This window comes from Salmo trutta, chromosome 1 (genome assembly GCF_901001165.1).
Source record: "Salmo trutta chromosome 1, fSalTru1.1, whole genome shotgun sequence".
Lineage (NCBI taxonomy): Eukaryota > Metazoa > Chordata > Actinopteri > Salmoniformes > Salmonidae > Salmo > Salmo trutta.
In genome coordinates, this window is record NC_042957.1 from 73,963,987 (window position 1) to 73,985,497 (window position 21,511).

The 21,511-nt window shown below is 51.4% G+C and overlaps 1 protein-coding gene across 1 annotated transcript in view; it reads left to right on the forward strand.

Annotated features, from left to right (window-relative positions):
* The first annotated feature begins 2,860 nt into the window (after positions 1 to 2,860).
* Positions 2,861 to 21,511, forward strand: part of LOC115207442 (protein HID1-like) — an 86,401-nt gene continuing 67,750 nt past the window's right edge. Inside the window, exons 1-2 of the mRNA XM_029774519.1 lie at positions 2,861 to 3,005; positions 4,090 to 4,239. Of these exons, the coding sequence (XP_029630379.1) occupies positions 2,940 to 3,005; positions 4,090 to 4,239 (216 nt within the window). The 5' untranslated portion in view covers positions 2,861 to 2,939. The remainder of the gene's footprint in view (positions 3,006 to 4,089; positions 4,240 to 21,511) is intronic.

Here is a 21,511-nt window from a genome sequence, read left to right on the forward strand (position 1 = left end):
CCCCAGTAAACCCTACACAGACCCTAAACCCCAGTAAACCCTACACAGACCCTAAACCCTAGTAACCCTGTACAGACACGAAGTTCCTGCAGCCCCTCCAATTTCACTCTCAAACATCCATAAAACCACGTCGGACAACTAAAAACATGGATTTAAATGGATATATGGTTAAAAAATATATTTTAAAAAAGAAAAAAAGAAAAATCACTCACTATGCAGCATGTAACCCAGACTGGTCCTATGCAGCATGTAACCCAGACTGGTCCTATGCAGCATGAAACCCAGACTGGTCCTATGCAGCATGTAACCCAGACTGGTCCTATGCAGCATGTAACCCAGACTGGTCCTATGCAGCATGTAACCCAGTCTGGTCCTATGCAGCATGTAACCCAGACTGGTCCTATGCAGCATGTAACCCAGACTGGTCCTATGCAGCATGTAACCCAGACTGGTCCTATGCAGCACGTAACCCAGACTGGTCCGGAACAACAAAAAGAGAGTCACAGGTCAGGATATTCCCAATTGGATCAAACAGTTATTATTGCCAACAATATGAACAGGTTTCTTTTTACATTCTAAATGGATTGCCAAGTTTCAATAATACAGCAGGCCTGGACAAGCTAGTCTCCATCCAACGATACGCAGACAGCATAGAGCTGCTGTGATGTTATGGAAACTGGACATGTAGAGGGGTAGTAGAGTGACTGATCCACCATGTAATGCGCCGGACATGCCCAGGTTGTGGTCGGTCCTCTCCTGCCCCAGCGGCATGGCTGGAATGGTGGGAATCATCATGCATCTCTGGGGTGGCCTCGGCACTGCAGACTCTCAAAGTGGGCCTCTCGTAGGATGCGGTTGATTTGGTGGTATGAGACCAGGTTAGTGGGGTCAGCTAGCTCTGAGGAGAGAGCCGAGCTGAGGGGACTACATGGGCCAGGGGCGTAGGGTTGGGCCCCACTGAGGCTGTCCACAGCACACTGGCTACTGCTGCTGCTCCCCACCGCATGGTCCGGACTGCTGATCCCTCTGCTCTCACTGTTGGACAACTGGATGAGGAGATGAGGAGATAGTGGCATTCAAGCATTAGCAAAAACACTACTGACTGACTATGGTTTCCTCATTCAGTGTCTGTCGACAACGACACACACAGTAGGTTAACCATTTTAGCAACACGTCTCAAGTGTAACAGCGGTAGGCCCAATGGCACTGTTAGTGAAAGTACAGGAAGGGAACTTCTGCCTAAGAGTAGGCTGACACTAGGCTGCCGTTACCCCTAGCTGACAATGGACTGTTGGGGAGATTCACACGATATTGAAAATGTAATGTCTCTTGGCATTGGTGCTCGTACGTACCTCCGAGTCCCAGGCGTCCCGGCCCAGCTCAGGAGAGAGGGGGTTAGCTCCTCTGCTCGACCTTTTGACCTTAGGCACCAGCTGGCCATTCTCCTCTTCCCCACCACTCCGCTGGCGTTTCCTTATAAAGGGGTTGAAAGACAAACACATTAGAGTCTAAGATACAATATACATGCCAGCCAGTGCAAGTAGCATGCAGATAAACAATGCAACGAACTCACCTGTTTTCAGTTAACATGTATTGATTGTATTGTCCTAATGACAGGCCTTGCAGCTGGTTACGTGTCGTGGTCAATATAACGTTAGGCTGCTGTGACGAGTTGTTTTTCACCGTCACTGTTTCCGGCCTAGGCTACTCACAGTTTGATTACGTTTACGGCTCAGCAAGCTAATTCATTAGCGATCTAGCGAGTGTCCCACGCAGTTGTTACAAGCCAGCTAAAATACATTATGTTGGTATTTTAAGTGCCATGAAACCAGCGTGTCGAATATACCTCTAACTAACATACAGGGACAGACAGACGGTTGGCGACATCACCCAAACACGACATTTAAACTACTTTATTACCAGCTAAGCTGTTTAGCTTGAAACTAGCAAACAGTCAAAGCACCAAATCAATATCATAATGGTATACCTGCTGTTTTCGAAGTCAAATCATGGCTAGCAAAACGACAGTTGACAGACTAACTAAGCTAGCAAGACGGTCACGTTAGGTTGATAGCTATCTAAAGTTAGCTAACATGTAAACAATGTGAGAGAAAGAAACCCGCCCTTACATTCGAGCTTTGAAGCTCAACGTTGCAAGGACCCAAACTATGCTGTCTAACGTTAACTTGCTAGCTACAGTAACGTTAGCCTTCTCGATTCACTGATCAAAACAACAAAAGGAGGTATCCTCGGTGTAGATAAGTGTCTCACAGGTCAGATTCTCCTGCTAGACAATGCGATTTGTGGTAAAGAAAGACAAATACATTGATTGAAAGCTACATTTCAACAATATCGCCGGTATCCACGCTCCAACATCTATGTAGCTAGCTAGCTACCTCACGAGCCTCTGCTGTTTACATCACACCGCGTCTGCGCAGTAAAGACAGAACGTTGGCTAGAGCTACCACATGGTGTCGCTGTTACCGGTCCGGTTCGGTCCACAACCAGTACAGACACTGATACAATGGTTGATACAATGTTACTATATCTTATTGTTACAATCATGTATATTATAACCAATTATATCAATATTGTAACAGTGATTTCAATCAAAGAGATTGTATAGAAGAAAACCCCGCATTGTTGTATTTTAAATTGCATTCCATTAATATATTTTAAAAAAGATAACCCTACAATATTATGATATTATACCAGGTGCAAGGGTTCCCTGTATAATATGTATTACATTTTACCTTGTGATAGGCATAGTGATTATTGTACTCTTGAAGAACCCGGAAGTTTCGAGCCCAGTGTAAAAGGCTAGCCAACCAGTGACGTAACAACGCCTCCGCGAGTGACTCAAGCGGAGGATAGAGGTGAACAAGATTAGTAGGGATTCGCGGCATCAACAACGCTGTAGTATATAAAGGAATATCAAAATGGGTAACACCGATTCTAAACTGAACTTCAGGAAAGCAGTGATACAGCTCACAACCAAAACACAGGTTGGGTACCTTTGAAATATTTATTATAGGCCAACGCTGAGAAATAGGAAAATATTTGAGTATAAATAGCGATCACAGAAAGAGCGCAATAGCTGTTTGTATATCACTAGGAAGGATAAGGGCTCTATTAGAAAACAAAAGATAGGGGCTGCATATAGACCGTCGATATTCAATGCATAGGTCTATATTGAGATATTTGATTTTTTTTTAATTATCTCCCGCACGTCATAAAATGCTTGGCGTATTTGATCATGCGTTTTGTTAGGTTATAATCAAATCCCCCGCAATGATAGCAGTGACACGCTACTGTTTTAAATCTCTCATATGCCTTATTCTGTCCTATTGTTATTCTGGGGTGTTTCTATTTTGCATTATGTTTCTGCATTAAATGAAAAGTGGGCTCATAAACCTATAGCATATCCAAATACCCCCTTTTCGCTGTTTAATAGACTGTCTATTCACTGTCTGCATGATCATAACTCCCTTCTGCAGGCCTTATCATCGGTGACATGAGAAACAGGCAGCACAGTTTTCAGCCAAGTAGAGTATTTGTTGTTTAAGATGTTACATTTTTTATTTGGATTCTTATAGATCACCGATAACACATATCTTATTCGATGGTCAAATGACGTAGGCGTCCTTTCTCCCACCGCCCACTGATGTGGCAGGTGCACTATTATGTGATTAGAGATTAGAGCAGCTCATATTTCCTGATGTTGTATAGACTAACAGCAAATAGGAAGAGATAGGCTGTTATGTTGCCCCATCTGCTAACTGGTGTTGACATGAAACCTACTTATTAGAATGAGGTGACATTATTCTCATGATATGTTTATTTCTATTATTCTAGCCCTCTTTATGTCATAGTATCCTTATTGATATATTTGTTGATACTGAATGCATTTGTTGTGTGATTTGATATTCATTACATTACATTACCCTATTGCTTTCTATGACACTGTTATACATGCTGTTTTTACACCCAATGTAATAGGTTATCATTAGTCCGATTGGAGCAAGCCTAGATGAGCCCAATGGGTGGTGGGAAATGTAGTCTAAAAGCAGATACATGCATTTTTCACAGCCAGTGGAGGCCACAGACGATGCCTTCTGGGACCAGTTCTGGGCTGACACTGCCACCACTGTGCAGGATGTTTTTGCCCTGGTGCCAGCCGCGGAGATCCGAGCTGTTCGGGAGGAGTCCCCCTCCAATCTGGCAACCCTCTGCTATAAGGTAGAAGGATGATGATGATGAGGATGTTATGGAAGTGGAACAGCACTGGGCTGCAGCAGATGAACCAGAAAGATTTCTCAGACACAGATTAAGCCTATACTCATGGACTAAAAAGCTCTTTCAATAGAGATTCTCCACTGAGAATGTTTTTTAGAACTGGACTAGGCTTAATCTGTCTGGGAAACCTACAAAAACTGTTCAGATACGCACTCTAAGACTAAACACATTTATTTTAGGTACTGGATGCAAGCTGTACTAACATCAAGTGCATTCCACAGAGATATTGTTATGATACTTTGCAGCTGGCTGACTGGCAGAGGCGTCTGTCAGTGAGTCAGTCCCGCTGCTCTTGGATGCAGGAAAGAAGCAAGGAGTCCTCCCTTCCCGTCTCCGACTCGCTGCTTCCTTTATAAACCACCTATCAGAAACAAAACAGACCTACTGTTGGGGATGGGGGCTCTCTAATGGAACAGGACAGACTGTTGGTGCTGGGGGGCTCTCTAATGGAACATGACAGATTGTTGGGACTGGGGGGCTCTAATAGAACATGACAGACTGTTGGGAATGGGGGGGCTCTCTAATGGAACAGGACAGACTGTTGAGACTGGGGGGCTCTAATGGAACATGACAGACTGCTGGGACTGGGGGGCTCTAATGGAACAGGACAGACTGTTGAGACTGGGGGGGCTCTAATAGAACATGACAGACTGTTGATGCTGGGGGGCTCTAATGGAACAGGACAGATTGTTGGGACTGAGGGGCTCTAATAGAACATGACAGACTGTTGAGACTGGGGGGCTCTAATGGAACAGGACAGACTGTTGGTGCTGAGGGGCTCTAATGGAACAGGACAGACTGTTGGTGCTGGGGGGCTCTAATGGAACAGGACAGACTGTTGAGACTGGGGGGCTCTAATAGAACATGACAGACTGTTGAGACTGGGGGGCTCTAATGGAACAGGACAGACTGTTGGTGCTGGGGGGCTCTAATGGAACATGACAGACTGTTGGTGCTGGGGGGCTCTAATGGAACAGGACAGACTGTTGGGACTGGGGGGCTCTAATAGAACATGACAGACTTTTGAGACTGGGGGGCTCTCTAATGGAACATGACAGACTGTTGGTGCTGGGGGGCTCTAATGGAACAGGACCGACTGTTGGGCTGGGGGGCTCTAATAGAACATGACAGACTGTTGAGACTGGAGGGGATCTAATGGAACAGGACAGACTGTTGGTGCTGGGGGGCTCTCTAATGGAACAGGACAGACTGTTGGTGCTGGGGGGCTCTAATGGAACAGGACAGACTGTTGGAACTGGGGGGCTCTCTAATGGAACAGGACAGACTGTTGATGCTGGGGGGCTCTCTAATGGAACATGACAGACTGTTGAGACTGGAGATGCTCTAATGGAACGAGACAGACTGTTGGAACTGGGGGGCTCTAATGGAACAGGAAAGACTGTTGGAACTGGGGGGCTCTCTAATGGAACATGACAGACTGTTGAGACTGGGGGGGCTCTCTAATGGAACAGGACAGACTGTTGGTGCTGGGGGGCTCTCTAATGGAACAGGACAGACTGTTGGTGCTGGGGGGCTCTAATGGAACAGGACAGACTGTTGGAACTGGGGGGCTGTAATGGAACAGTACAGACTGTTGAGACTGGGGGGCTCTAATGGAACAGGACAGACTGTTGGAACTGGGGGGCTCTAATTGAACAGGACAGACTGTTGAGACTGGGGGGCTCTAATGGAACAAGACAGACTGTTGAGACTGGGGGGCTCTCTAATAGAAAAGGACAGACTGTTGAGACTGGGGGGCTCTAATGGAACAGGACAGACTGTTGTGACTGGAGGGGCTCTAATGGAACAGGATAGACTGTTGGAACTGGGGGGCTCTCTAATGGAACAGGACAGACTGTTGAGACTGGGGGGCTCTAATGGAACAGGACAGACTGTTGATGCTGGGGGGCTCTAATGGAACAGGACAGACTGTTGGGACTGGGGGGCTCTAATAGAACATGACAGACTGTTGAGACTGGGGGGCTCTAATGGAACAGGACAGACTGTTGATGCTGGGGGGCTCTAATGGAACAGGACAGACTGTTGGTGCTGTGGGGCTCTAATGGAACAGGACAGACTGTTGAGACTGGGGCCTCTCTAATAGAACATGACAGACTGTTGGGACTGGGGGGCTCTAATGGAACAGGACAGGCTGTTTGTGCTGGGGGGCTCTCTAATAGAACAGGATAGACTGTTGATGCTGGGGGGCTCTAATGGAACAGGACAGACTGTTGATGCTGGGGGGTTCTAATGGAACAGGACAGACTGTTGGTGCTGGGGGGCTCTCTAATGGAACAGGACAGACTGTTGGTTCTGGGGGGCTCTCTAATGGAACAGGACAGACTGTTGGTGCTGGGGGGCTCTCTAATGGAACAGGACAGACTGTTGGTGCTGGGGGGCTCTAATAGAACAGGACAGACTGTTGATGCTGGGGGGCTCTCTAATGGAACAGGACAGACTGTTGGTGCTGGGGGGCTCTAATAGAACAGGATAGACTGTTGATGCTGGGGGGCTCTAATGGAACAGGACAGACTGTTGATGCTGGTGGGCTCTCTAATGGAACAGGACAGACTGTTGGTGCTGAGGGGCTCTAATAGAACATTACAGACTGTTGAGACTGGGGGGCTCTAATGGAACAGGACAGACTGTTGGTGCTGGGGGGCTCTAACGGAACAGGACAGACTGTTGATGCTGGGGGGCTCTCTAATGGAACAGGACAGACTGTTGGTGCTGGGGGGCTCTCTAATGGAACAGGACAGACTGTTGAGACTGGGGGGCTCTCTAATGGAACAGGACAGACTGTTGATGCTGGGGGGGCTCTCTAATGGAACATGACAGACTGTTGGGACTGGGGGGCTCTAATGGAACATGACAGACTGTTGAGACTTGGGGGCTCTCTAATGGAACAGGACAGACTGTTGAGAGTGGGGGGCTCTCTAATGGAACAGGACAGACTGTTGAGACTGGGGGGCTCTCTAATGGAACAGGACAGACTGTTAAGACTGGGGGGCTCTCCAATGGAACAGGACAGACTGTTGGGACTGGGGGGCTTTCTAATGGAACAGGACAGACTGTTGATGCTGGGGGGCTCTCTAATGGAACAGGACAAACTGTTGAGACTGGGGGGCTCTAATGGAACAGGACAGACTGTTGAGACTGGGGGCTCTCTAATGGAACAGGACAGACTGTTGGGACTGGGGGGCTCTCTAATGGATCAGGACAGATTGATGGGACTGGGGGGCTCTCTAATGGAACAGGACAGACTGTTGGGACTGGGGTGCTCTCTAATGGAACAGGACAGACTGTTGAGACTGGGGGGCTCTCTAATGGAACAGGACAGACTGTTGGTGCTGGGGGGCTCTAATGGGACAGGACAGACTGTTGGGATGGGGGGCTCTAATAGAACATGACAGACTGTTGAGACTGGAGGGGCTCTAATGGAACAGGACAGACTGTTGGAACTGGGGGGCTGTAATGGAACATGACAGACTGTTGAGACTGGGGGGCTCTAATGGAACAGGACAGACTGTTGGAACTGGGGGGCTCTCTAATGGAACAGGACAGACTGTTGATGCTGGGGGGCTCTCTAATGGAACATGACAGACTGTTGAGACTGGGGGGCTCTCTAATGAAACAGGACAGACTGTTGAGACTGGGGGGCTCTAATGGAGCAGGACAGACTGTTGGGACCGGGGGGGCTCTCTAAAGGAACAGGACAGACTGTTGAGACTGGGGGGCTCTCTAATGGAACATGACAGACTGTTGAGACTGGGGGGCTCTCTAATGGAACAGGACAGACTGTTGAGACTGGGGGGCTCTCTAATGGAACATGACAGACTGTTGAGACTGGGGGGCTCTCTAATGGAACATGACAGACTGTTGAGACTGGGGGGCTCTCTAATGGAACAGGACAGACTGTTGGTGCTGGGGGGCTCTAATGGGACAGGACAGACTGTTGGGCTGGGGGGCTCTAATAGAACATGACAGACTGTTGAGACTGGAGGGGCTCTAATGGAACAGGACAGACTGTTGAAACTGGGGGGCTGTAATGGAACAGGACAGACTGTTGAGCCTGGGGGGCTCTAATGGAACAGGACAGTCTGTTGAGACTGGGGGGCTCTCTAATGGAACAGGACAGTCTGTTGAGACTGGGGGGCGCTAATGGAACAGGACAGACTGTTGAGACTGGGGGGCTCTCTAATGGAACAGGACAGACTGTTGATGCTGGGGGGCTCTCTAATGGAACAGGACAGACTGTTGAGACTGGGGGGGCTCTCTAATGGAACAGGACAGACTGTTGAGACTGGGGGGCTCTCTAATGGAACAGGACAGTCTGTTGAGACTGGGGGGCTCTAATGGAACAGGACAGACTGTTGGGACTGGGGGGCTCTAATAGAACATGACAGACTGTTGGGACTGGGGGGCTCTCTAATGGAACATGACAGACTGTTGAGACTGGGGGGCTCTCTAATGGAACATGACAGACTGTTGAGACTGGGGGGCTCTCTAATGGAACAGGACAGACTGTTGAGACTGGGGGGCTCTCTAATGGAACAGGACAGACTGTTGAGACTGCGGGGCTCTCTAATGGAACATGACAGACTGTTGAGACTGGGGGGCTCTAATGGAACATGACAGACTGTTGAGACTGGGGGGGCTCTCTAATGGAACAGGACAGACTGTTGGTGCTGGGGGGCTCTAATGGAACAGGGCAGACTGTTGAGACTGGGGGGGCTCTCTAATGGAACAGGACAGACTGTTGGTGCTGGGGGGCTCTAATGGAACAGGACAGACTGTTGAGACTGGGGGGCTCTCTAATGGAACAGGACAGACTGTTGAGACTGGGGGGCTCTCTAATGGAACAGGACAGACTGTTGAGACTGGGGGGCTCTCTAATGGAACAGGACAGACTGTTGGGACTGGGGGGCTCTCTAATGGAACAGGACAGACTGTTGGGACTGGGGGGCTCTCTAATGGAACAGGACAGACTGTTGAGACTGGGGGGCTCTAATAGAACATGACAGACTGTTGGGACTGGGGGGCTCTCTAATGGAACAGGACAGACTGTTGATGCTGGGGGGCTCTCTAATGGAACAGGACAGACTGTTGAGACTGGGGGGCTCTAATGGAACAGGACAGACTGTTGAGACTGGGGGCTCTCTAATGGAACAGGACAGTCTGTTGAGACTGGGGGGCTCTAATGGAACAGGACAGACTGTTGGGACTGGGGGGCTCTAATAGAACATGACAGACTGTTGGGACTGGGGGGCTCTCTAATGGAACAGGACAGACTGTTGATGTTGGGGGGCTCTCTTATGGAACAGGACAGACTGTTGAGACTGAGGGGGCTCTCTAATGGAACAGGACAGACTGTTGAGACTGGGGGGCTCTCTAATGGAACAGGACAGACTGTTGAGACTGGGGGGCTCTAATGGAACATGACAGACTGTTGAGACTGGGGGGGCTCTCTAATGGAACAGGACAGACTGTTGGTGTTGGGGGGCTCTAATGGAACAGGACAGACTGTTGAGACTGGGGGCCTCTCTAATGGAACAGGACAGACTGTTGAGAGTGGGGGGCTCTCTAATGGAACAGGACAAACTGTTGAGACTGGGGGGCTCTCTAATGGAACATGACAGACTGTTGAGACTGGGGGGGCTCTCTAATGGAACAGGACAGACTGTTGAGACTGGGGGGCTCTCTAATGGAACAGGACAGACTGTTGATGCTGAGGGGGCTCTCTAATGGAACATGACAGACTGTTGGGACTGGGGGGCTCTAATGGAACATGACAGACTGTTGAGACTTGGGGGCTCTCTAATGGAACAGGACAGACTGTTGAGAGTGGGGGGCTCTCTAATGGAACAGGACAGACTGTTGAGACTGGGGGGCTCTCTAATGGAACAGGACAGACTGTTAAGACTGGGGGGCTCTCTAATGGAACAGGACAGACTGTTGGGACTGGGGGGCTTTCTAATGGAACAGGACAGACTGTTGATGCTGGGGGGCTCTCTAATGGAACAGGACAAACTGTTGAGACTGGGGGGCTCTAATGGAACAGGACAGACTGTTGAGACTGGGGGCTCTCTAATGGAACAGGACAGACTGTTGGGACTGGGGGGCTCTCTAATGGATCAGGACAGATTGTTGGGACTGGGGGGCTCTCTAATGGAACAGGACAGACTGTTGGGACTGGGGTGCTCTCTAATGGAACAGGACAGACTGTTGAGACTGGGGGGCTCTCTAATGGAACAGGACAGACTGTTGGTGCTGGGGGGCTCTAATGGGACAGGACAGACTGTTGGGATGGGGGGGCTCTAATAGAACATGACAGACTGTTGAGACTGGAGGGGCTCTAATGGAACAGGACAGACTGTTGGAACTGGGGGGCTGTAATGGAACATGACAGACTGTTGAGACTGGGGGGCTCTAATGGAACAGGACAGACTGTTGGAACTGGGGGGCTCTCTAATGGAACAGGACAGACTGTTGATGCTGGGGGGCTCTCTAATGGAACATGACAGACTGTTGAGACTGGGGGGCTCTCTAATGAAACAGGACAGACTGTTGAGACTGGGGTGCTCTAATGGAGCAGGACAGACTGTTGGGACCGGGGGGCTCTCTAAAGGAACAGGACAGACTGTTGAGACTGGGGGGCTCTCTAATGGAACATGACAGACTGTTGAGACTGGGGGGCTCTCTAATGGAACAGGACAGACTGTTGAGACTGGGGGGCTCTCTAATGGAACATGACAGACTGTTTAGACTGGGGGGCTCTCTAATGGAACATGACAGACTGTTGAGACTGGGGGGCTCTCTAATGGAACAGGACAGACTGTTGGTGCTGGGGGGCTCTAATGGGACAGGACAGACTGTTGGGCTGGGGGGCTCTAATAGAACATGACAGACTGTTGAGACTGGGGGGGCTCTAATGGAACAGGACAGACTGTTGGAACTGGGGGGCTGTAATGGAACAGGACAGACTGTTGAGCCTGGGGGGCTCTAATGGAACAGGACAGTCTGTTGAGACTGGGGGGCTCTCTAATGGAACAGGACAGTCTGTTGAGACTGGGGGGCGCTAATGGAACAGGACAGACTGTTGAGACTGGGGGGCTCTCTAATGGAACAGGACAGACTGTTGATGCTGGGGGGCTCTCTAATGGAACAGGACAGACTGTTGAGACTGGGGGGCTCTCTAATGGAACAGGACAGACTGTTGAGACTGGGGGGGCTCTCTAATGGAACAGGACAGTCTGTTGAGACTGGGGGGCTCTAATGGAACAGGACAGACTGTTGGGACTGGGGGGCTCTAATAGAACATGACAGACTGTTGGGACTGGGGGGCTCTCTAATGGAACAGGACAGACTGTTGAGACTGGGGGGCTCTCTAATGGAACAGGACAGACTGTTGATGCTGGGGGGGCTCTCTAATGGAACATGACAGACTGTTGGGACTGGGGGGCTCTAATGGAACATGACAGACTGTTGAGACTTGGGGGCTCTCTAATGGAACAGGACAGACTGTTGAGAGTGGGGGGCTCTCTAATGGAACAGGACAGACTGTTGAGACTGGGGGGCTCTCTAATGGAACAGGACAGACTGTTAAGACTGGGGGGCTCTCTAATGGAACAGGACAGACTGTTGGGACTGGGGGGCTTTCTAATGGAACAGGACAGACTGTTGATGCTGGGGGGCTCTCTAATGGAACAGGACAAACTGTTGAGACTGGGGGGCTCTAATGGAACAGGACAGACTGTTGAGACTGGGGGCTCTCTAATGGAACAGGACAGACTGTTGGGACTGGGGGGCTCTCTAATGGATCAGGACAGATTGATGGGACTGGGGGGCTCTCTAATGGAACAGGACAGACTGTTGGGACTGGGGTGCTCTCTAATGGAACAGGACAGACTGTTGAGACTGGGGGGCTCTCTAATGGAACAGGACAGACTGTTGGTGCTGGGGGGCTCTAATGGGACAGGACAGACTGTTGGGATGGGGGGCTCTAATAGAACATGACAGACTGTTGAGACTGGAGGGGCTCTAATGGAACAGGACAGACTGTTGGAACTGGGGGGCTGTAATGGAACATGACAGACTGTTGAGACTGGGGGGCTCTAATGGAACAGGACAGACTGTTGGAACTGGGGGGCTCTCTAATGGAACAGGACAGACTGTTGATGCTGGGGGGCTCTCTAATGGAACATGACAGACTGTTGAGACTGGGGGGCTCTCTAATGAAACAGGACAGACTGTTGAGACTGGGGGGCTCTAATGGAGCAGGACAGACTGTTGGGACCGGGGGGCTCTCTAAAGGAACAGGACAGACTTTTGAGACTGGGGGGCTCTCTAATGGAACATGACAGACTGTTGAGACTGGGGGGCTCTCTAATGGAACAGGACAGACTGTTGAGACTGGGGGGGCTCTCTAATGGAACATGACAGACTGTTGAGACTGGGGGGCTCTCTAATGGAACATGACAGACTGTTGAGACTGGGGGGCTCTCTAATGGAACAGGACAGACTGTTGGTGCTGGGGGGCTCTAATGGGACAGGACAGACTGTTGGGCTGGGGGGCTCTAATAGAACATGACAGACTGTTGAGACTGGAGGGGCTCTAATGGAACAGGACAGACTGTTGGAACTGGGGGGCTGTAATGGAACAGGACAGACTGTTGAGCCTGGGGGGCTCTAATGGAACAGGACAGTCTGTTGAGACTGGGGGGCTCTCTAATGGACAGGACAGTCTGTTGAGACTGGGGGGCGCTAATGGAACAGGACAGACTGTTGAGACTGGGGGGCTCTCTAATGGAACAGGACAGACTGTTGATGCTGGGGGGCTCTCTAATGGAACAGGACAGACTGTTGAGACTGGGGGGCTCTCTAATGGAACAGGACAGACTGTTGAGACTGGGGGGCTCTCTAATGGAACAGGACAGTCTGTTGAGACTGGGGGGCTCTAATGGAACAGGACAGACTGTTGGGACTGGGGGGCTCTAATAGAACATGACAGACTGTTGGGACTGGGGGGCTCTCTAATGGAACATGACAGACTGTTGAGACTGGGGGGCTCTCTAATGGAACATGACAGACTGTTGAGACTGGGGGGCTCTCTAATGGAACAGGACAGACTGTTGAGACTGGGGGGCTCTCTAATGGAACAGGACAGACTGTTGAGACTGCGGGGCTCTCTAATGGAACATGACAGACTGTTGAGACTGGGGGGCTCTAATGGAACATGACAGACTGTTGAGACTGGGGGGGCTCTCTAATGGAACAGGACAGACTGTTGGTGCTGGGGGGCTCTAATGGAACAGGGCAGACTGTTGAGACTGGGGGGGCTCTCTAATGGAACAGGACAGACTGTTGGTGCTGGGGGGCTCTAATGGAACAGGACAGACTGTTGAGACTGGGGGGCTCTCTAATGGAACAGGACAGACTGTTGAGACTGGGGGGCTCTCTAATGGAACAGGACAGACTGTTGAGACTGGGGGGCTCTCTAATGGAACAGGACAGACTGTTGGGACTGGGGGGCTCTCTAATGGAACAGGACAGACTGTTGGGACTGGGGGGCTCTCTAATGGAACAGGACAGACTGTTGAGACTGGGGGGGCTCTAATAAAACATGACAGACTGTTGGGACTGGGGGGCTCTCTAATGGAACAGGACAGACTGTTGATGCTGGGGGGCTCTCTAATGGAACAGGACAGACTGTTGAGACTGGGGGGCTCTAATGGAACAGGACAGACTGTTGAGACTGGGGGCTCTCTAATGGAACAGGACAGTCTGTTGAGACTGGGGGGCTCTAATGGAACAGGACAGACTGTTGGGACTGGGGGGCTCTAATAGAACATGACAGACTGTTGGGACTGGGGGGCTCTCTAATGGAACAGGACAGACTGTTGATGTTGGGGGGCTCTCTTATGGAACAGGACAGACTGTTGAGACTGAGGGGGCTCTCTAATGGAACAGGACAGACTGTTGAGACTGGGGGGCTCTCTAATGGAACAGGACAGACTGTTGAGACTGGGGGGCTCTAATGGAACATGACAGACTGTTGAGACTGGGGGGGCTCTCTAATGGAACAGGACAGACTGTTGGTGTTGGGGGGCTCTAATGGAACAGGACAGACTGTTGAGACTGGGGGGCTCTCTAATGGAACAGGACAGACTGTTGAGAGTGGGGGGCTCTCTAATGGAACAGGACAAACTGTTGAGACTGGGGGGCTCTCTAATGGAACATGACAGACTGTTGAGACTGGGGGGGCTCTCTAATGGAACAGGACAGACTGTTGAGACTGGGGGGCTCTCTAATGGAACAGGACAGACTGTTGATGCTGGGGGGTCTCTCTAATGGAACATGACAGACTGTTGGGACTGGGGGGCTCTAATGGAACATGACAGACTGTTGAGACTTGGGGGCTCTCTAATGGAACAGGACAGACTGTTGAGAGTGGGGGGCTCTCTAATGGAACAGGACAGACTGTTGAGACTGGGGGGCTCTCTAATGGAACAGGACAGACTGTTAAGACTGGGGGGCTCTCTAATGGAACAGGACAGACTGTTGGGACTGGGGGGCTTTCTAATGGAACAGGACAGACTGTTGATGCTGGGGGGCTCTCTAATGGAACAGGACAGACTGTTGAGACTGGGGGGCTCTAATGGAACAGGACAGACTGTTGAGACTGGGGGCTCTCTAATGGAACAGGACAGACTGTTGGGACTGGGGGGCTCTCTAATGGATCAGGACAGATTGTTGGGACTGGGGGGCTCTCTAATGGAACAGGACAGACTGTTGGGACTGGGGTGCTCTCTAATGGAACAGGACAGACTGTTGAGACTGGGGGGCTCTCTAATGGAACAGGACAGACTGTTGGTGCTGGGGGGCTCTAATGGGACAGGACAGACTGTTGGGATGGGGGGCTCTAATAGAACATGACAGACTGTTGAGACTGGAGGGGCTCTAATGGAACAGGACAGACTGTTGGAACTGGGGGGCTGTAATGGAACATGACAGACTGTTGAGACTGGGGGGCTCTAATGGAACAGGACAGACTGTTGGGACTGGGGGGCTCTCTAATGGAACAGGACAGACTGTTGATGCTGGGGGGCTCTCTAATGGAACATGACAGACTGTTGAGACTGGGGGGCTCTCTAATGAAACAGGACAGACTGTTGAGACTGGGGTGCTCTAATGGAGCAGGACAGACTGTTGGGACCGGGGGGCTCTCTAAAGGAACAGGACAGACTGTTGAGACTGGGGGGCTCTCTAATGGAACATGACAGACTGTTGAGACTGGGGGGCTCTCTAATGGAACAGGACAGACTGTTGAGACTGGGGGGCTCTCTAATGGAACATGACAGACTGTTTAGACTGGGGGGCTCTCTAATGGAACATGACAGACTGTTGAGACTGGGGGGCTCTCTAATGGAACAGGACAGACTGTTGGTGCTGGGGGGCTCTAATGGGACAGGACAGACTGTTGGGCTGGGGGGCTCTAATAGAACATGACAGACTGTTGAGACTGGAGGGGCTCTAATGGAACAGGACAGACTGTTGGAACTGGGGGGCTGTAATGGAACAGGACAGACTGTTGAGCCTGGGGGGCTCTAATGGAACAGGACAGTCTGTTGAGACTGGGGGGCTCTCTAATGGAACAGGACAGTCTGTTGAGACTGGGGGGCGCTAATGGAACAGGACAGACTGTTGAGACTGGGGGGCTCTCTAATGGAACAGGACAGACTGTTGATGCTGGGGGGCTCTCTAATGGAACAGGACAGACTGTTGAGACTGGGGGGCTCTCTAATGGAACAGGACAGACTGTTGAGACTGGGGGGCTCTCTAATGGAACAGGACAGTCTGTTGAGACTGGGGGGCTCTAATGGAACAGGACAGACTGTTGGGACTGGGGGGCTCTAATAGAACATGACAGACTGTTGGGACTGGGGGGCTCTCTAATGGAACATGACAGACTGTTGAGACTGGGGGGCTCTCTAATGGAACATGACAGACTGTTGAGACTGGGGGGCTCTCTAATGGAACAGGACAGACTGTTGAGACTGGGGGCTCTCTAATGGAACAGGACAGACTGTTGAGACTGCGGGGCTCTCTAATGGAACATGACAGACTGTTGAGACTGGGGGGCTCTCTAATGGAACATGACAGACTGTTGAGACTGGGGGGCTCTCTAATGGAACAGGACAGTCTGTTGAGACTGGGGGGCTCTCTAATGGAACAGGACAGACTGTTGAGACTGGGGGGCTCTAATGGAACAGGACAGACTGTTGAGACTGGGGGCTCTCTAATGGAACAGGACAGTCTGTTGAGACTGGGGGGCTCTAATGGAACAGGACAGACTGTTGGGACTGGGGGGCTCTAATAGAACATGACAGACTGTTGGGACTGGGGGGCTCTCTAATGGAACAGGACAGACTGTTGATGTTGGGGGGGCTCTCTTATGGAACAGGACAGACTGTTGAGACTGAGGGGGCTCTCTAATGGAACAGGACAGACTGTTGAGACTGGGGGGCTCTCTAATGGAACAGGACAGACTGTTGAGACTGGGGGGCTCTAATGGAACATGACAGACTGTTGAGACTGGGGGGGCTCTCTAATGGAACAGGACAGACTGTTGGTGTTGGGGGGCTCTAATGGAACAGGACAGACTGTTGAGACTGGGGGGCTCTCTAATGGAACAGGACAGACTGTTGAGAGTGGGGGGCTCTCTAATGGAACAGGACAAACTGTTGAGACTGGGGGGCTCTCTAATGGAACATGACAGACTGTTGAGACTGGGGGGGCTCTCTAATGGAACAGGACAGACTGTTGAGACTGGGGGGCTCTCTAATGGAACAGGACAGACTGTTGATGCTGAGGGGGCTCTCTAATGGAACATGACAGACTGTTGGGACTGGGGGGCTCTAATGGAACATGACAGACTGTTGAGACTTGGGGGCTCTCTAATGGAACAGGACAGACTGTTGAGAGTGGGGGGCTTTCTAATGGAACAGGACAGACTGTTGATGCTGGGGGGCTCTCTAATGGAACAGGACAAACTGTTGAGACTGGGGGGCTCTAATGGAACAGGACAGACTGTTGAGACTGGGGGCTCTCTAATGGAACAGGACAGACTGTTGGGACTGGGGGGCTCTCTAATGGATCAGGACAGATTGTTGGGACTGGGGGGCTCTCTAATGGAACAGGACAGACTGTTGGGACTGGGGTGCTCTCTAATGGAACAGGACAGACTGTTGAGACTGGGGGGCTCTCTAATGGAACAGGACAGACTGTTGGTGCTGGGGGGCTCTAATGGGACAGGACAGACTGTTGGGATGGGGGGCTCTAATAGAACATGACAGACTGTTGAGACTGGAGGGGCTCTAATGGAACAGGACAGACTGTTGGAACTGGGGGGCTGTAATGGAACATGACAGACTGTTGAGACTGGGGGGCTCTAATGGAACAGGACAGACTGTTGGAACTGGGGGGCTCTCTAATGGAACAGGACAGACTGTTGATGCTGGGGGGCTCTCTAATGGAACATGACAGACTGTTGAGACTGGGGGGCTCTCTAATGAAACAGGACAGACTGTTGAGACTGGGGTGCTCTAATGGAGCAGGGACAGACTGTTGGGACCGGGGGCTCTCTAAAGGAACAGGACAGACTGTTGAGACTGGGGGGCTCTCTAATGGAACATGACAGACTGTTGAGACTGGGGGGCTCTCTAATGGAACAGGACAGACTGTTGAGACTGGGGGGCTCTCTAATGGAACATGACAGACTGTTTAGACTGGGGGGCTCTCTAATGGAACATGACAGACTGTTGAGACTGGGGGGCTCTCTAATGGAACAGGACAGACTGTTGGTGCTGGGGGGCTCTAATGGGACAGGACAGACTGTTGGGCTGGGGGGCTCTAATAGAACATGACAGACTGTTGAGACTGGAGGGGCTCTAATGGAACAGGACAGACTGTTGGAACTGGGGGGCTGTAATGGAACAGGACAGACTGTTGAGCCTGGGGGGCTCTAATGGAACAGGACAGTCTGTTGAGACTGGGGGGCTCTCTAATGGAACAGGACAGTCTGTTGAGACTGGGGGGCGCTAATGGAACAGGACAGACTGTTGAGACTGGGGGGCTCTCTAATGGAACAGGACAGACTGTTGATGCTGGGGGGCTCTCTAATGGAACAGGACAGACTGTTGAGACTGGGGGGCTCTCTAATGGAACAGGACAGACTGTTGAGACTGGGGGGCTCTCTAATGGAACAGGACAGTCTGTTGAGACTGGGGGGCTCTAATGGAACAGGACAGACTGTTGGGACTGGGGGGCTCTAATAGAACATGACAGACTGTTGGGACTGGGGGGCTCTCTAATGGAACAGGACAGACTGTTGAGACTGGGGGGCTCTCTAATGGAACAGGACAGACTGTTGATGCTGGGGGGGCTCTCTAATGGAACATGACAGACTGTTGGGACTGGGGGGCTCTAATGGAACATGACAGACTGTTGAGACTTGGGGGCTCTCTAATGGAACAGGACAGACTGTTGAGAGTGGGGGGCTCTCTAATGGAACAGGACAGACTGTTGAGACTGGGGGGCTCTCTAATGGAACAGGACAGACTGTTAAGACTGGGGGGCTCTCTAATGGAACAGGACAGACTGTTGGGACTGGGGGGCTTTCTAATGGAACAGGACAGACTGTTGATGCTGGGGGGCTCTCTAATGGAACAGGACAAACTGTTGAGACTGGGGGGCTCTAATGGAACAGGACAGACTGTTGAGACTGGGGGCTCTCTAATGGAACAGGACAGACTGTTGGGACTGGGGGCTCTCTAATGGATCAGGACAGATTGATGGGACTGGGGGGCTCTCTAATGGAACAGGACAGACTGTTGGGACTGGGGGGCTCTCTAATGGAACAGGACAGACTGTTGAGACTGGGGGGCTCTCTAATGGAACAGGACAGACTGTTGGTGCTGGGGGGCTCTAATGGGACAGGACAGACTGTTGGGATGGGGGGCTCTAATAGAACATGACAGACTGTTGAGACTGGAGGGGCTCTAATGGAACAGGACAGACTGTTGGAACTGGGGGGCTGTAATGGAACATGACAGACTGTTGAGACTGGGGGGCTCTAATGGAACAGGACAGACTGTTGGAACTGGGGGGCTCTCTAATGGAACAGGACAGACTGTTGATGCTGGGGGGCTCTCTAATGGAACATGACAGACTGTTGAGACTGGGGGGCTCTCTAATGAAACAGGACAGACTGTTGAGACTGGGGGGCTCTAATGGAGCAGGACAGACTGTTGGGACCGGGGGGCTCTCTAAAGGAACAGGACAGACTGTTGAGACTGGGGGGCTCTCTAATGGAACATGACAGACTGTTGAGACTGGGGGGCTCTCTAATGGAACAGGACAGACTGTTGAGACTGGGGGGCTCTCTAATGGAACATGACAGACTGTTGAGACTGGGGGGCTCTCTAATGGAACATGACAGACTGTTGAGACTGGGGGGCTCTCTAATGGAACAGGACAGACTGTTGGTGCTGGGGGGCTCTAATGGGACAGGACAGACTGTTGGGCTGGGGGGCTCTAATAGAACATGACAGACTGTTGAGACTGGAGGGGCTCTAATGGAACAGGACAGACTGTTGGAACTGGGGGGCTGTAATGGAACAGGACAGACTGTTGAGCCTGGGGGGCTCTAATGGAACAGGACAGTCTGTTGAGACTGGGGGGCTCTCTAATGGAACAGGACAGTCTGTTGAGACTGGGGGGCGCTAATGGAACAGGACAGACTGTTGAGACTGGGGGGCTCTCTAATGGAACAGGACAGACTGTTGATGCTGGGGGGCTCTCTAATGGAACAGGACAGACTGTTGAGACTGGGGGGCTCTCTAATGGAACAGGACAGACTGTTGAGACTGGGGGGCTCTCTAATGGAACAGGACAGTCTGTTGAGACTGGGGGGCTCTAATGGAACAGGACAGACTGTTGGGACTGGGGGGCTCTAATAGAACATGACAGACTGTTGGGACTGGGGGGCTCTCTAATGGAACATGACAGACTGTTGAGACTGGGGGGCTCTCTAATGGAACATGACAGACTGTTGAGACTGGGGGGCTCTCTAATGGAACAGGACAGACTGTTGAGACTGGGGGGCTCTCTAATGGAACAGGACAGACTGTTGAGACTGCGGGGCTCTCTAATGGAACATGACAGACTGTTGAGACTGGGGGGCTCTAATGGAACATGACAGACTGTTGAGACTGGGGGGGCTCTCTAATGGAACAGGACAGACTGTTGGTGCTGGGGGGCTCTAATGGAACAGGGCAGACTGTTGAGACTGGGGGGGCTCTCTAATGGAACAGGACAGACTGTTGGTGCTGGGGGGCTCTAATGGAACAGGACAGACTGTTGAGACTGGGGGGCTCTCTAATGGAACAGGACAGACTGTTGAGACTGGGGGGCTCTCTAATGGAACAGGACAGACTGTTGAGACTGGGGGGCTCTCTAATGGAACAGGACAGACTGTTGGGACTGGGGGGCTCTCTAATGGAACAGGACAGACTGTTGGGACTGGGGGGCTCTCTAATGGAACAGGACAGACTGTTGAGACTGGGGGGCTCTAATAAAACATGACAGACTGTTGGGACTGGGGGGCTCTCTAATGGAACAGGACAGACTGTTGATGCTGGGGGGCTCTCTAATGGAACAGGACAGACTGTTGAGACTGGGGGGCTCTAATGGAACAGGACAGACTGTTGAGACTGGGGGCTCTCTAATGGAACAGGACAGTCTGTTGAGACTGGGGGGCTCTAATGGAACAGGACAGACTGTTGGGACTGGGGGGCTCTAATAGAACATGACAGACTGTTGGGACTGGGGGGCTCTCTAATGGAACAGGACAGACTGTTGATGTTGGGGGGCTCTCTTATGGAACAGGACAGACTGTTGAGACTGAGGGGGCTCTCTAATGGAACAGGACAGACTGTTGAGACTGGGGGGCTCTCTAATGGAACAGGACAGACTGTTGAGACTGGGGGGCTCTAATGGAACATGACAGACTGTTGAGACTGGGGGGGCTCTCTAATGGAACAGGACAGACTGTTGGTGTTGGGGGGCTCTAATGGAACAGGACAGACTGTTGAGACTGGGGGGCTCTCTAATGGAACAGGACAGACTGTTGAGAGTGGGGGGCTCTCTAATGGAA